This window comes from Scyliorhinus torazame, chromosome 14 (genome assembly GCF_047496885.1).
Source record: "Scyliorhinus torazame isolate Kashiwa2021f chromosome 14, sScyTor2.1, whole genome shotgun sequence".
Taxonomy (NCBI): domain Eukaryota; kingdom Metazoa; phylum Chordata; class Chondrichthyes; order Carcharhiniformes; family Scyliorhinidae; genus Scyliorhinus; species Scyliorhinus torazame.
Genome location: NC_092720.1, coordinates 82639160 through 82656771, shown reverse-complemented (window position 1 = coordinate 82656771; position 17612 = coordinate 82639160). Strand labels below are relative to the sequence as shown.

The 17612-nt window shown below is 47.3% G+C and overlaps 1 protein-coding gene across 1 annotated transcript in view; it reads right to left on the bottom strand.

Moving 5' to 3' along the window:
- The window catches only part of LOC140389312 (transient receptor potential cation channel subfamily V member 6-like), a 92762-nt gene that overhangs the window by 71334 nt on the left and 3816 nt on the right, over positions 1-17612 (bottom strand). The window contains exons 3-5 of the mRNA XM_072473480.1: positions 14659-14781; positions 12091-12231; positions 3244-3342 (exon numbers count right to left, since the gene is read on the bottom strand). Coding sequence (XP_072329581.1) covers positions 3244-3342; positions 12091-12231; positions 14659-14781 — 363 coding nt within the window. The remainder of the gene's footprint in view (positions 1-3243; positions 3343-12090; positions 12232-14658; positions 14782-17612) is intronic.

Below are 17612 nucleotides of genomic sequence, written 5' to 3'. Positions count from 1 at the left end.
AGCTCCATACATTTGGTTAAGCTACTAAAGATGACAGGAAAAGCTTATTGGGCAGTATTCTCCGTTTGAGAGACTAAGCGCTGAATTGTGACTGTTCTCTGGCCCCGAAAGCGGCGCCGGTCCCGGAGCAATTCAGGACACGTTAATGGGCGAGCTCCAGCGCCACGTGAAACTATTGCAATTCCAATGCATGTCGGCCTGTGATACAATGGAGTCGGGATCAGCACTGGAGAGCCTGAAAAGCAGGAGCTGTATATCGGCACTCCACTACCCCCACACCTTCAACCCAGCCAAGAAGATGGCACTGATTGCGCTGGAGCATGCCCATCCCATTAATGGGTCGGCTGGGCCCAAAGGGTACCTAGAGGGGTGGCCTGGGGAGGCACCCAAACGAACTGTGATGCTAAGGTCACAGTGGGCAGTCAGCAGTTTGCAAAGCCACCTAGCTGCTTTTCAGGTTGCCCGGGCACCCTGACCCCATGACCCACCTCCTGGCTGACCCCACTACTCCCCCCCCCCACCCCCCCACACTCCCCCACTGCTGGCAGAAGCCCCCAGCCAGCGGCACAGCTGTCAGCACACTATAGCGATGTTGGACACTTTTCATTCTCCCTCTCTCTCCCACAGCTGCCTCGGCACAAGTTTCCCGATATTAAATACCACAAGTGAACCTCGCCGATGGAAATTCCTCCTGGCGGAGGTGAAGCATCATGGGGGGGGCCTGGAAATTGCAGCGCCAGCCCGTTAATGATGTATCAGCAGTCTTTACTGTACAATTTGCGTGCCCAGGCTGGCAAATGGTGTGAAATGCATTCATGCCACTGTTGAGGCATTGGAGCATAGCAATCTATCTCTGCAATCACTTCCAGACTTATAACTTTCAGTCCATTATCCTCGCACACTGTGCATGGCCTTTTCCCTTTGGTTCATCACCTTACACTGTCAAATTTCTTCCTTGTCTTGAAAAACATTCTCACACCTAGGGGCTTTTCACAGTAACTTCATTGAAGCCTACTTGTGACAATAAGCGATTATTATTATTACACACATCTTTTCAATCAAGCCTTTGGTCACCTCGCCTCACTCTCACACAATGGCTCTTTGTCTGTTTCCCCTTTTACTTAAATAAGCAAAATATTGCAGATGCTAGAATCTGAACCAAGAACAGAGGGTGCTGGAAAAACTCAGCCAGTAAAATCTCCTTTTATTGATATTTTTCTCCCTTTGGTGTAAAGTACCTCGGGCCTACATTAAGGCTGTTAAATCAATGCATGCTGTTACCTCCGGTGCCATGGATTCTGCACACATTGGGAGTCCATTGCCACAATTATGCAATGCCACTAACTAGAATTGTTCTAATTTTATTTGAGAATACAATTCTATCCCAGTGGGCACATAAGCATAAGTTTGTGATTACCTACAAATAAAGAACAAAAACAAAGAACAAAGAAATGTACAGCACAGGAACAGGCCCTTCGGCCCTCCAAGCCCGTGCCGACCATGCTGCCCGACTAAACTACAATCTTCTACACTTCCTGGGTCCGTATCCTTCTATTCCCATCCTATTCATGTATTTGTCAAGATGCCCCTTAAATGTCCCTATCGTCCCTGCTTCCACCACCTCCTCCGGTAGCGAGTTCCAGGCACCCACTACCCTCTGCGTAAAAAACTTGCCTCGTACATCTACTCTAAACCTTGCCCCTCTCACCTTAAACCTATGCCCCATAGTAATTGACCCCTCTACCCTGGGGAAAAGCCTCTGACTATCCACTCTGTCTATGCCCCTCATAATTTTGTATACCTCTATCAGGTCTCCCCTCAACCTCCTTCGTTCCAGTGAGAACAAACCGAGTTTATTCAACCGCTCCTCATAGCTAATGCCCTCCATACCAGGCAACATTCTGGTAAATCTCTTCTGCACCCTCTCTAAAGCCTCCACATCCTTCTGGTAGTGTGGCGACCAGAATTGAACACTATACTCCAAGTATGGCCTAACTAAGGTTCTATACAGCTGCAACATGACTTGCCAATTCTTATACTCAATGCCCCGGCCAATGAAGGCAAGCATGCCGTATGCCTTCTTGACTAGCTTCTCCACCTGTGTTGCCCCTTTCAATGACCTGTGGACCTGTACTCCTAGATCTCTTTGATTTTCAATACACTTGAGGGTTCTACCATTCACTGTATATTCCCTACCTGCATTAGACCTTCCAAAATGCATTACCTCATATTTGTCCGGATTAAACTCCATCTGCCATCTCTCCACCCAAGTCTCCAGACAATCTAAATCCTGCTGTATCCTCCGACAGTCCTCATCGCTATCCGCAATTCCACCAACCTTTGTGTCGTCTGCAAACTTACTAATCAGACCAGTTACATTTTCCTCCAAATCATTTATATATACTACAAAGAGCAAAGGTCCCAGCACTGATCCCTGTGGAACACCACTGGTCACAGCCCTCCAATTAGAAAAGCATCCCTCCATTGCTACTCTCTGCCTTCTATGGCCTAGCCAGTTCTGTATCCACCTTGCCAGCTCACCCCTGATCCCGTGTGACTTCACCTTTTGTACTAGTCTACCATGAGGGACCTTGTCAAAGGCCTTACTGAAGTCCATATAGACAACATCCACTGCCCTACCTGCATCAATCATCTTAGTGACCTCCTCGAAAAACTCTATCAAGTTAGTGAGACACGACCTCCCCTTCACAAAACCATGCTGCCTCTCACTAATACGTCCATTTGCTTCCAAATGGGAGTAGATCCTGTCTCGAAGAATTCTCTCCAGTAATTTCCCTACCACTGAAGTAAGGCTCACTGGCCTGTAGTTCCCGGGATTATCCTTGCTACCCTTCTTAAACAGAGGAACAACATTGGCTATTCTCCAGTCCTCCGGGACATCCCCTGAAGACAGCGAGGATCCAAAGATTTCTGTCAAGGCCTCAGCAATTTCCTCTCAATGTTTCTCAATTCATCACATCTTCTTTCCTGATGTTTTTAATGCTGCTGATATCCCGCACGATGATGTTTCATGTCTGTTGTTCCAATTTAAAACAAAAGTTTCCACAGTGGTCTGACATTTCAGAAGAAAGAATTTGTAAAAGCGTTTAACCCACCTTTGTATTTCATGAATAGTTACGATTGCAGTTTACATCTGCTATGGAGCCATCGGTAAAAAAGGGAACATTCCTTAAAAAAAGTTTAATTCAGGCACAACTGTTGGAATGATTATGGAATACTTACCTAATGAATCCTGTGCCTCTAATGGAGCACTATGCTTAATAAGAGTTCTGACAATCTCTTCATTGCCAATGCATGCTGCAAACGACAACAAATATTCACCTGGAGGTAAGAAAATATGGTCAAACACAGACACAATAATAACCTGCATAGAGCTGAATCAAAAAATGAACCCATCTCTGCACATCAGTCTACAGTCAACATTGTGAAAGACAGTTGCAACAGATATTTTGCAGAGGTTTCAAAATGATTAAGAATCTCAAAAATGATTATTCCACATGTGCTATTGTTTGATAGCCACGTGCCTATACTTAAGTAACATGGTGCTCTAGTATCTTAAAACCCTTCAGGATAACCATGTTAAAATTAGAATTTCAGAGCTAAATGAGAATCGGGACTAGCTGGACAGTTTATTCAGTTACAACAGTCTGATTGTTGCCCTCCTGTTATTCTAAGAAAACCATAGATTGCACAGACCAAGCGTTTTGCCACGATGGAGAGCCTCTCAGTTGTGGCGAAAATTACAGAGCTGTCTGAAAATCCTATGTCCTGCCCCTGAGCAGGACACTTCCCATTTTTGCGAGGGCAGGAATGGAGGGGGGGAAGGGTTGGGATGTACTGCAGTTGGACTCGGTCACACATGGCTGAAGCCATCACCATCACAACCATAGCCTCGATATATTGCAAACACACATGGTACTAAGTCATTCACAACCTGGCCGCCCCTCCCATGAATGCCAGCGACTGTAAATATGGGACCCTACCACCAAATTGTTCACAATCAAACAGTGCCCACAATGCTGAGAGTGGCACTATGTCAGACTTCAAACCCAATACATGCTGATAGAATTGTATGTTGTAACATACATGCAGATAAGGCATGATGCACATAACAGCCCATAACTGTTCAGCAACAGCACTTTGCAAGAAATTGCACACCATCCATTCTGGCCAATGGTCTAGTTTCTGACATTCACACCAACATTCCTGGTTTACATATATCTCTGCTTAGTGAACAAGACACATCCTGTGATACCTGGATTACAAATGCAGCCCAAACTAGTTGACATAGCAAATAACTAATATTATCTGCACGATACATGACCTCTGGAACTGTGATGCATTCACCTAGGCCAATGTGTAACACTGCAGTGTAAATAAGTGTCTTGCACCCTGCACTCATGCTTGAGATGAACCTGCTGCCCAGCATCTCCTTGTGGACTTTGATCATTGAGCCAACCTCAAAGCCAAACTTTGATGGACAATGAAAGATACATGAAACAGTGTTTGAGCTTTGTACACTGGAATCTTACATGATACAGAGAGAGGGAAAAATCCCTCCAAAGCACCAGCTGACAACCTTGATCCTGTTGACGACAGATCAAGATGGACCTCGGCTGGTCACACTCATTATTATTGGTAAGAACCACCTTCTTTTTGATATCTCTAGTGACAAACACACACCGATTCACATACAGGTGTAAGTAAATTTATTCAAATGTGATATATGCAATGTGAATAATGTAACCACAGTGAACTCATTAGAGCTCTAGGTGAGACTGCACCCTGAGCCCGTGTTCATACCTGTAAAGTGACCCCCATGTTGCCTCAGAGCCGATGGAGGCTGGCTGCCCATTTCTCTCTCACAACAGCAATGAGGCACGGTGGCTGGCCTCGTCCATACTCATTGGGATCGTACTCAGACTGTGGCCTCTCCATGCACAGCCATGGTCACTGGCACTGTGGAGCACACGAGGGCTCTGGCAGAGATACTGGGGAGATCGAGGGAGATGAGGGTGCTGAGGACCTCTTGATACCCTCACTCTCTTCAGTTACCTCCACAGCCTTGGGCTGGTCTTCAGGTGGGGTTGATTGAGCTGACTGCTGGTGCAGAGCAGACGTCCATTCCAGTAACCATTGTGTCAATAGTGCAACCTTTCAGTTTAGGCTTTGCAGCGCCTCATGTATTCCATGGATGTTAGAGCTCATACTCTGAATGGACTGGTCCAGGCTACTGAGGGAGGCTTACACCCTTTCCTGGCCGAAATGCTTGCTCTTGCACCCGCTCCAAGTGTTGTTCTCCAGCAGACCTACCAATCTCTCTCATGGTCAGAGGTCACCTGGTTGAACCCCAAGACAGTGTGGAACTCCTGACAGCAACAGGCTCCCCCATTCACAGTCCAAGTGCTCCCACTGTCGCATGGAACTTGGCCAAATGTCCACACATCTGCAACTGATTATCCGATACTGTGCTGCTAAAGGTGACCCCTGAGACTCCATGTTCCTGCCCAATGATGGATCGTTGTAATTTTTCTTATGCGTTTGAGGGGGACCTAACAGAGATGTCTCTAACATTTCCTATCAATGAAGGGCACACTTTGTTGAACTGGTGCTCAGAGGGCGTCATGCCTGCCATCAATATCCCCCTGGGCCTGGGGAAAGCCAGCGATGGTGTCAAATCCTGCTGCCCGGGTATCTTGGTGGGCCTGTGATGCACTATCAGTTACGACGAGACGAGAGTAGAGAGTAATCGAGGCTTTATTACGCAGAGATGTGTAGCCTCCCGCAGCTGCTGCCGAAATGCTGCAGCTCGGAGAGCCCACATATCTATACTCCGCCTACTGGGTGGAGCCAGCAGGCAGGGATCTACCTCCATACCTGTAGTACAGGGACCTTACCGTAATACTCCTCGTATGCGGTATATACAATACAACAGTGGTGACTACCACATTCACCCCCTGTTAAAAAAGAGTCCAGCGGGGGTGGTGGAAAACTATTTACATTCAGTTGTTTAACATTTTAAGGAAAAGTTTACAAATTCAGACGATCGGTGCCTTGATCCGTCGTTGCGAGCGCCGCAGTTCTGGTGGCAATTTCGGCGTCGGTTCGGTCATCGGTGACTCCGGGAGCGTGTCGACCTCATCTTCATCCCCGGGTGGGTCCAAGGGGAGGACGGATCGTCCTGGAGCGGGGCTGTGGTGGGGTGCATTGGGGGGAGGGAGGGTGGCGCCAAGGCAGGGGCTGTGTGGGGACCCAGCTGGTGCCAGGTCCCTGAGGGAGACTGTGTCTTGGCGCCCGCCGGGGTACGCTACATGGGCATACTGCCTACGTGTGAAGTAGCTGTACCCTCTCAACCAACAGGTCCGCCTTGTGGAGCCGCACGTGCTAGCAGAGGAGGACGGGTTCTGGAGCTGCCAGCCACGTTGGGAGCGAAACCCAAGAGGTGGACTTCCTGGGGAAGGCAAAGAGACGTTCATGGGGAGTTTCGTTTGTCGCAGTGCAAAGGAGCGACCGAATGGAGTGAAGGGCGTCGGGGAGGACCTCCTGCCAGGGGGAGGTCGGGAGATTTCTGGACCGTAGGGCCACCTGGACGGCCTTCCAGACCGTCCCATTCTCCCTCTCCACCTGCCCGTTTCCCCGGGGGTTGTAGCTGGTCATCCTGCTCGAGGCAATGCCCCTGTTGAGCAGGTACTGGCGCAGCTCATCGCTCATAAATGAGGATCCCCGGTCACTGTGGACGTAGGCGGGGAAACTGAACAGAGCGAAGGTGGTGTTGAGGGCTTTGATGACGGTGGCAGATGTCATATCGGGGCATGGGACGTCGAAGGGGAATCTGGAATATTCGTCGACCACATTAAGAAAGTACTTGTTTCGGTCGGTGGAGGGGAGGGGCCCTTTGAAGTCCACGCTGAGGCGTTCAAAAAGGCGGGAGGCCTTCACCAGGTGCGCTCGGTCTGGCCGGTAGAAGTGCGGTTTACACTCCGCACAGACCTGGCAGTCTCTGGTGACAGCCCTGACTTCCTCGATGGAATAGGACTGATTGCGGGCCTTTATGAAGTGATAAAAGCGGGTGAGCCCTGGGTGACATAGATCGTCGTGCAGGGTCCGGAGTCGGTCCACTTGTGTGCTGGCACAAGTACCTCGGGAGAGGGCATCGCGGGGCTCATTGAGCTTACCGGGGCATTACAACATCTCGTAATTGTAGGTGGAGAGCTCGATCCTCCACCTCAAGATATTAACATTTTTGATCTTACCCCGCGGTGTGTTGTTGAACATGAAGGCAACTGACCATTGGTCAGTGAGGAGAGTGAATCTCCTGCCGGCCAGGTATTGCCTCCAATGCCGCACAGCTTCAACGATAGCTCGGGCCTCCTTTTCAACGGAGGAGTGCCGGATTTCGGAGGCATGGAGGGTGCGAGAAAAGAATGCCACGGGCCTGCCTGCCTGGTTGAGGGTGGCAGCTAGAGCGACGTCTGATGCATCGCTCTCGACTTGGAAGGGGAGTGTCTCGTCGACTGCGTGCATCGCGGCCTTGGCGATGTCGGCCTTGATACGGTTGAAGGCCTGGTGAGCCTCGGCCGTCAGGGGGAAAACAGTGGAGTGAATGAGTGGGCGGACCTTGTCCGCATAGTTAGGGACCCACTGGGCATCGTAAGAGAAGAAGCCCAGGCATCGTTTGAGGGCATTGGGGGAGGGGGAGTTCCATGAGGGGGCGCATGCGATCGGGATCGGACCCTAGGACTCCGTTCTGGACCACATAGCCAAGGATGGCTAATCGGTTCGTGCTGAACACACACTTCTCCTTGTTGTAGGTTAGGTTGAAGAGTTTAGTGGTGTGGAGGAATTTGGAAAGGTTAGCGTCGTGGTCTTGGTGGTCGTGGCCGCAGATGGTGACATTATCCAGGTACGGGAAGGTGGCCCGCAGCTCATACCAGTCAACCATTCGGTCCATCTCCTGTTGGAAGACCGAGACCCCGTTTGTGACGCCAAAGGGAACCCTAAAGAAGTGGTAAAGGCGGCTGTTGCTTCAAACGCGGTGTACGGGCGGCCTGCCTTGCGCATGGGGAGCTGGTGGTAGGCAGATTTCAGGTCCACTGTTGAGAAGACCCGGTACTGTGCAATCTGATTGACCATATTAGATATGCGTTGGAGGGGGTACGCGTCGAGCTGCGTGTACCGATTGATGGTCTGACTGTAGTCAATGACCATCCTGTTTTTCTCCCTAGTTTTCACAACTACCACTTGGACTTTCCAGGGGCTGTTGCTGGCCTCAATGATGCCTTCCCGTAGCAGCAGGTTTGCAATCCGGGGTGAGGTTTGCAAACAGAGAAGGTGGGTCAACCTTAAGGGTCATGAGGCCGCATACAGTAAGGGGTGGTAGGGGCCCGCCAAATTTCAGGGTTAGGCTCTGGAGGTTGCACTGGAAGTCCAGGCTGAGTTGCAAGGCAGCACAGAGGTCGGGGAGAACGTAGAGCCGGAAACTGCTGAACTCTACGCCCTGGATGGTGAGGGCAGTGGTGCAGTACCCCCAGATCGCCACGGAGTGGGATCCGGAGGCCAGGGAGATTTTCTGGTTAATGGGGTGTACCATAACGGAACAGCGCCTTACCGTATTGGGGTGGATGAAACTCTCTGTGCTCCCGGAGTCCAGAAGGAAGGAGATCTTGTGCCCATCGACCTTCACTGTCGTCGATGCCGTCGTGAGGTTGTGCGGTCGGGACTGGTCGATCGTGATGGAGGCGAGACGCGGTTGGTCGGCAGCAGTTGCAGGCGATGAGCGGCCCGATGAGATGGCCGACAAGCAGGGGTCCTGAGGCGGGGAAGATGGCGGCACCCACGAGCCGCACGTGTCCTGAGGCAGGCAAGATGGCGGCACCCAGGGGCCGCACGTTTTGTGAGGCGAGCAAGATGGCGAGCAAGGTGGTGGCGCCCACGGGCCGCACATGTTGTGAGGCGAGCAAGATGGCGGTGCCCAGGGGCCGCACGTTTTGTGAGGCGAGCAAGATGGCGAGCAAGATGGCGGTGCCCACGGGCCGCACATGGTCTGAGGCGAGGAAGACCGCAGCGCCCACGGGTCGCACGTGGGGGTGCAGGGACAATAGCGGCGATCGAGCGGGCCTGGCACACAGCAGTGAAATGTGCTTTCTTCCCGCAGGTCTTGCAGAGTGTGCTCCGCGCCGGGCAGCACTGCCGTGGGTGTTTTATCTGTCCGCAGAAGTAGCACTTGGGTCCCCCGGGGTTGGTTGGCTGCCACGTGGCACAGGCCTGGGATTGGCTGGGGGTGGTCACTGATGGGGTCCTCGATGTGGTGTTCGCTGGCAGGGCCCACGATGCCCAGGAGGGGTGGGCCGTGTGGTCGGGTCATACGCCTGTACATTGCGTGAGGCGACTGTGAGCGAAGTCGCTGGTTTCTTGGTCGGCGCGAGGTCGAGGGTAGCCCCTTCTAAGAGGCGCTCGCGGATGTAGGCTGACCCTATGCCCGTAACGAACGCGTCTCTAACTAGCAGGTCAGAATGTTCAACAGCCAAAAAGGCCTGGCAATCTCAGTCTCTCACCAGGACGTGCAGGGCATGCCAGAAATCTTCCACAGACTCACCGGGGAGTTGATGCCGCGTGGACAGGAGGTGCCTGGCGTAGATTTTGTTAGTCTGCTGAGTGTAGTTCTCCTTCAGTAGCGCCATGGCCTCAGCGTAGGTTGGCGCGTCCCAGATGAGGGGAAAGATATCAGAGCTCAGCCGCTTGTAAAGGATCTGGAGCTTCTGTGCCTCTGAGGGTGGTTCAGTCGCAGATCCGATGAATGCTTCAAAGCAAGCTAGCCAATGTGCGAAGGCAGACTTGGCGTTGTCTGCTTGAGGGTGCAGCTGCAGGCGATCCGGCTTGATGCGGAGGTCCATCGTTGTAAAATCTCTGCATAATAAATTGATGCACTATCAATTACGACGAGACGAGAGTAGAGAGTAATCAAGGCTTTATTACGCAGAGATGTGTAGCCTCCCGCAGCTGCTGCCGAAATGGCTGCAGCTCGGTGAGCACACACATTTATACTCCGCCTCCTGGGTGGAGCCAGCAGGCAGGAATCTACCCCCCTACCTGTAGTACAGGGGCCTTACCGTAATACCCCTCGTATGCGGTATAAACAATACAATACAACACTGGTGACTACCACAGCCTGGTCCAGGTTCAAGGTTAGGTAGTCCAGTGTTTGGGTGCATAGGGCATATGTGACAGTGCGGAAGCGCCTGTATGCGGACATTTGCGAGATCCCACATAGGTCCCTGATCACCCCCTGGAGTGAACCAGAGGGATAAATGTTCAGGGCGACCATCACCTTGACGCCCACTGGAAGCTGGCGCCCTTCTCCATACCCCTGCGGTGTCAGATGCACCACCATCTGGCACAGTATCCCTGGTGATCAGGAATCATTGGCAGCACTCGTGGTTTGGCAACTCCTTGAAGGACAGGCACCGATGTTATACACATGCCCTAATGTGGAGCTGCTTTCTCAATTCTTAGGTGGACAGCCGGCACTTGAGACTCACTGGCTGGCCCCAGCTCTTCTGGGGCAGGCTTGAGCCGGGGCCTCCCTGGGCTGGCCTTGGTGCTCTTGCCACCGTGCATCTGCAGTGATTGCAGCGGCCAGGTAGATAGCGAGCACAGCTGGCTGTTGTCCAAAATTCTGAGAATGTTAGCAAAATGAGATTCACTTGACCATTCAATGTCATCAGTTTACACGGTCACACTGAGCTGTAATGCTGTGCCACCCTCAACATGTCCCACCATCCCTTTTCCAGCCCCTTTGAAATGATGTCGTCTGCACTGCACCCCTGTTCCCATCAGTGACTGACGCATGGCCTGTGATGTGGGCAGCCTCTATCCTCACCACCCATCCCTGCCAACAGGGGTACCAGTGGCTGTCGCAACCGGTGTTAGCGATGGGCTCTGTTGCCCCTGTCCTGTTTCTCCCAGTGTGGTCTACTGTAGGTCTCTTCACTGAGTGAGCCTTGTGCTATCCCACCAGCATAGTGGTAACTGGTTGTGCTGTGGAGACGGTCATACTGTGCAGCCAGTTGTCTCTGTGCTAAGATCCTGGTGTAAGATCCAACTATTTGCAATTTGAAACAGCTTTTTGAAGATATCCAGCCAGAGCCTGCATGGGTTCCAACAGGAGCCAAATCTGTTCTGGAAAAAATTCCTCTGTGTCATTGGGATGTAGGTTGGATTGAGAGTTGTATGTATTTCCTTTCTTGTAGTTTAATTGGGAATAGAGATAGTAATTAAGGGTATGATATTTACTGTACTTCGTAGTATTGTTTAAGGGTTAATTATAAGTTATTTTTGGATGTGAGTTTAAATATTTTAATACTGTGTTAATAATAAAGTTTTGTTTTAAAAATACCAAATCCCTATTTCTTTATGCAGTCACTCCTGGAGCACATCATTCTTTCCACACAGTCTTACCAAATAAACAAAAATATTGGGGTTTTGGTCCAGTATCCTATTCTGTTCGGGTCTGGACTGGGCTGGGCTGGGATCGTAATACAGATATAAGTACTTGTTAAGTATACTCTGCTGTAGAATGAATAAATAAGGAAGCGTTCAAAGGTAAAGCATCTACGTGGGAAAGTATGTTATGGTATATCTGTTTTGCCAATCTAATTGATGCATGAGGTTACTCTTACCTTGTAAGATTTGCTGAAATCAAGCATTAGCAGCCAGATTCCTTCATCACAAAAACATCACTGAAGTGGAATGTTAGTTCCTTATTTTCACTGTGAAAGATAACCTGTGTGGATGATGCCTGCAATACCACACAGGGCAAATCTCTTGTGCTGCATTATTTCCAGAAGTATTTATGATTTTGTAATCCAATCAAGTTTCTGCATTTGTGCTATATATCCTGCACCCTCCTTCTTCCCCCATAAAGGAAATCCCCGAATGACCAGCAAATTACATGGCAGGAGCTCATTGTGCATACAATTAAGCCTGGCTATATAGTTTGGTGTCTGCTCAAACTGTCAATATAATGGAAAATTGACCATCTTAACTCTCAGAAGACCAATGAGACTTTACCATAGTAACACTGACATTCTTCTCCGGGAACAAAGCAGGATCCTGTTGCACGAGCATTCATCACATCAGCACCTCGCTTCAAAAGTTCTTTAACCATTTCCACATCTTGTTTCAGAACAGCAATGTGCATGGGTGTCTCACCTGTAGATAGATACAAAAAAGGAATTGAAAGTGATGCTGGAGACATCACTCATGTCTTTATTCATGTCAATAGTGTTCATTCATGTAGACAGTGTTAGAAATAGCTCCACGCTAAACATCTTTACTGAGTAACAAATTTCCTTGGTTCTTTATTTCACTATGCCAGAAGGTTTAATTTAACCTCAGAAGCTCAGATACTGACACCGGTGAACAAAAATGAAAAGGTTGCATTTCAGAAAACCAACATCTTTCACATTACTGAGCACAGGTTTTTGTTACTGAGTTCAAATGCATTAAAAGCAAACTGGTGACGATCTCTGTACAGTCAGTCAATCAGCAATGTTTTGGCCTTGCGTCCCATCATTGTCTCCCATCATGGGTAGAATTTCTGTTTCGGGTATGATTGTGAAATTGTGCCCAAAAGGCACTTGAAATTGCATTGGTTATGTTGCAGTTTCAGTGTGCAATAAAATTAATTTGCATAATCACAAGAGGAAATTATTCCTTGAACCCATGCAATTGAGCAGCACAATAGAATGCAATTGTTTATTTATTGCTTTCCATTAAAAATAATTTATTTGAATATTTAAGCAGTGCATTTGACTCATTCAGCTGAAAATGGGGTTATCTTGTGATGAATGTAAGAAATTATTATATTTTATATTTGTTGCAGTAATGTTATTAAAATCTGGTTCAAGATACGTACAGCTAGTGTGTCTGCTAAAGCTGTGATTAAGGGGTTGTAAACATAAGGTGACCATTAATTATAACCATTTACTTGTTTACATGTAGTGGACTGATGGAATATTGTTTTGGATTTAGTAGAGTCCATGGGTGTAGATAATTTATGAGGGATTATGTTTTGGTGCTGGCAAACCAGGTCATGAGACATCTTGTGGGAGGAGACAGTAAAATGTCTTAAGTTTAGGATGTAATTAAGGGGAGGATCCAGGTCTGTCTGTAGTTTCAGTTTCCCATAGGATTTTAAGTTGAACAGACGCATCTTGAATTGGCTCCTGAAATGCTCTCTCCAAGGACTTGGTACAGAGTAAAGCAAGTAAACCTGATTGTTAACTTATGGTCTTTGAGCTAAATTGGTTTGCTTAATTAAAATATATATAGCTGCAGGTGTAGGGAGTAAGTAAGATTTTTCCTTTTATTTAAAAACTGTTTAAACTGTTAACTGTAAAGCTATTACATTGTTGCTGATGTGATTGATGTTGTGTTTAAATTAAAGTTTGTTTTAACATATTTTTCACTCTTCAGGAGTCACCTTTCCTCCGGGTTTTATAAATTGCATATAGTTGGGTTCTCATCTGAGATCCTAACAATCTGCAAAACCAAATATTTTTAATAAGGGTATTTGGTCCTCTCTGTCTGAGTAACCTAACTGAAAAGCTTTGAAAATTATTTAAAACTATCCTGAACTATTTAATAGGTTCATTGAAATACACTGGTGGGTTTTGAAGTAAATTAAATCATTTTGATATGGAAAAATCAAAGATACGTTTCTACAAATGACCACGCAGTTAAGGAGCACTATTTGAAGAACATTCCGGAGCCAGCACAATTGGCTTAAGCTTGCAATTTAGTCCGAGGGTCCTGACCAGTTTTGTGGGCAACATCTTATCCAAGAAAATTGAACCTTGAATTCATGCAAAAGATGGCAGAAGACATATTTGCAAGTGCTTTTAGACATATCTCATTTTTAAAATTTCCAATCTTTAGCAACGATTTCACCCAGATTGTACTGAAATTATTGGTGTAAACAAGCAGAAACTCAACCGCAGTGTGCTTCAGCCCAACTTCGGGAGAGCACTTGCCAATACACTAGTGTGACATTTCTCTGATTTTCCGACATCAACCATCCTGAGGCCCACCTGAGTGACAATGCCATTTTGTGGCGAATTGGGAACAATTTTGTGTTGCAATCCTATGCCATATTAGGAAGCGAGACAGTCCCAATACATTACACAAACTCTCTTTCAGCCAAGAAATTGAGGAGACTTTCATCCTACGTTTGTTTGATCCACATGTTGTCAGTGAAAGGCCAATGTTTAATCAACTGCATCATTCGATAGCACTGCTATGGCATTTTCACCTCATATATAGGCCTTGAAATAGGTTGAGAAACAGTTATTTTAATTTAGAAGACCTCCATTAACGATAAACAATTTTCAATTGACTACATTAAGCATCTGTAAACCAATATTCCAGAGCATCATGACCAGTTAAATAGGTAAAAATTAGCACTTAATTTGTCTTCCAAATGTGTTCATTTTTGATAAATATATATAAGCCAGCATTTGAATTTAAGTGAGTCTAAAAATAAGATACTAAAATAACAACACCTTGCATTTGTCTATCATCTTTAACACAGTCAGAGCTGTTTCTATAAACAAAGAGAACGCCATTGCTATATTTTACCTCTGTACATATCAGACGTCATTGGTTCATTGATCAGCGATGGCATCATATCCAGAATGAACTCTGCAATTTCCTTATTTCCATTTAATAATGCTGTATGTAGTATTGTTTCTTCTAAATTCCCTTTAAATTATATTATCGAATTTCAGTTTCAGAACAAATACTTAGTGGAATGCCAAAACATTGATGATATTATTTTACAACTTACATTTTACAGTTTGTACAAATAAAATAAATGATTCAGGAACAAATGTTTGCCATTAGTATGTGAAAATTAATGTCATTATCTAACTAGCCAGCTGGCAATATCATTATCTATACATTTGTAACATGGATGCTGGCATTATAAATCAATACATATATTCTTGTTATTCAACCATCTCTTAATGGTTCATTTTTTTTTTGAAAAGGGGTTTGTTCAGTTCTCAGGACCAGTCACAGTGCTGAAAAGAGGATTGTACAAAGAGTTGCATTTCTCCAACATATAGAGCATTACAGTGGGGTTAATTGGACAGTTCTTTCAAAGAGCCGGTGCCAGCACAATAGGCTGAATGGCCTCCTTCCATGCTGCATCATTTTATGATTGTATTAAATTTTTCTTCCCAAGACTTTCAGGTTGAATGGTGCTAACATTGTAGTGGACAGGCGGCATGTGGCGCAGTGGTTATCACTAGGACTGCGGCGCAGTGGTTATCACTAGGACTGCGGCGCTGAGGACCCGGGTTCGAATCCCAGCCCTGGGTCACCATCCGTGTGAAGTTTGCACATTCTCCCCATGTCTGCATGGGTTTCACCCCCACAACCCAAAGATGTGCTGGTTAGGTGGATTGGCCATGCTAAATTGCCCCTTAATTGGAAAAATAAAAATAATTGGCTACTCTAAATTTTTTTTAAAACGTTGTAGTGGATATTTTTAGGTCAATGAGTGCCTTTCTGTCAACTTGGAGCAGGAAAATGCCCAACAGTGTGACAATGAAGCACTTTCTAAGCAGCCTAGTGAATTGCGCAGTAAATTTCTACAGGTTTTTCCTACTCATCTGCCTTAACTTTGTTGGAAACGCTGAGGAAATGGAAGAACTGTGTTAAATGGCATCGGCAGTTTTCTCCGGCTGTTCTGCCGAGTCAGAGTCATCAGTCAGAGTTCCCCAGTAACAATGCACTTCTCAGTCAACTGCCTAAAGGTGATCTTTCAGAGGAGCAATTTGTGAGAAACGGGGCTTTGTCATAATTAAAATAAAAAGTCCTGACTTTGGAGCTCTGAAGGTTAATTGTCTCTTTTTGAATTCTTTTGAATGGGTCCATGCATATAGATTAAACACACCAACTTGGGAATACCAAAGAAAAATGCTTTGCTTCACCAAGGAAGAAATGACGGAACTGTGCTGTTTTTCTGGCGTTTGAGATGCTGTTAACCCGCATTATATATTAGCATGGCTAAGAAATTGCCAAAACGTCTTCAACATCACTTCCTAGACACAATGTTTACCACCTATTCCAAGTTGCCATATAACATCCATCAAGTCATAAAGGTGCAACACATCAAAAAGCTTACTGATACTGAGCACCTTCTCTTCTCTCCCTGTGAAATTCAGTAGATGTTTAGAAGACACAACAATTTTCGCATTGCAAAATTGAGGTTTTGTTGAAAGCGCCCATGCGTCTATTAGGACCTGCAATAAGAAAGTCTCCAAGATGACCATAGGCTGCTTTCCCCTTTGAGGGAAGAGCTGACTGGTGATGATTTAACCTGAGGGTCACCACACCTCAAGCCTTCATGAATAATCTCAGCTGGTACAGGAATTGAACCCGCGCTGCTGGCTTTGTTCTGCACCACAAACCAGCTGTATAGCGCACAGAGCTAAACTGGACCTCCACAATATTACAGCCCGCAGCAATAACATGGTCTTTATGAACCACTGGACAACGTTTTCGTCTCCAGTTTGTGGCGGGCATGTTTGGTGGCGTGAGCAAAACATATGGTGAGAAGGCACATTCACGTCATTATGAAATCAGTTTGCCACAGTCTGCTCCACCCATCAATGGCAGGCCGTGTTCCAAGCCACCGCACAACGGAACACCAATTTCAATACATTAAGATCACATTATGAACCTGCTCACCAGAAACATCACCCCACTCTAAATCATGCACCCACATCAGCATGATTATACCCTGATACGTTTTACGACTGTACATAAGTGACGTGCACCAGGTAACCTTCAGTTCGCTCAGGACTTGGAGGTTAATTTGCCTGGTTTCAGGCAGCACACATGGGCATCAGCACTAAGTATCAGCACCACATTGCTTTTCTGGATCACATGGGCAAGTTTCTGCCTACCCGACCAGCAGTAAAGCAGGGGTGAGCTTTCAGCGGCTATAGGGCTTGCTTCAACATGGGGAAAGGTGGTCTCAGGCAAGGGAAGAGGTCGCAGGGAAGAGCTGTACTGGGGAAGGGGGGTATCCCAGGATGTGTAGGTGGGTTCATGTTGATCTGTGCAAGTGGCCTCCAGCTGGTGAGGGCAAAGGAAGCTGTCTCCGGAGGAAATGAGACCAGATGGAGATATGCATGGGCGAGCGAGTGAGTGGTGATGTGCCTTGCTCCGCCAGTGAGTGAGGCTCCAGTGAATGTGTGCTGGGCTGGTCAGTGTAAGTTTAGAGTGATGAGATGATTTACTTTCACTGGCAGCATGAATGAGATCATTCATCCTCTTCCTGCACTGAATGTCCGATCTTTTCTATGCAGCGTTGGCACTGACTGCCACTGCCGCCACCTCCCAAGCCGGAGTGGTGAGATACTGGACCTCCTGTAGCCAAAGCGAGGGGTGGAGGACGTCATGGCGGGCCTCCAAAAGGCATTCCAGTGATGGGTCACTGAACTCTTCCTGGCTTTCAGGATCATATCTTCACTGAAACATTCCTGGGCTTCAAGCATTGAGAACTGTGTGCACAGCCGCGG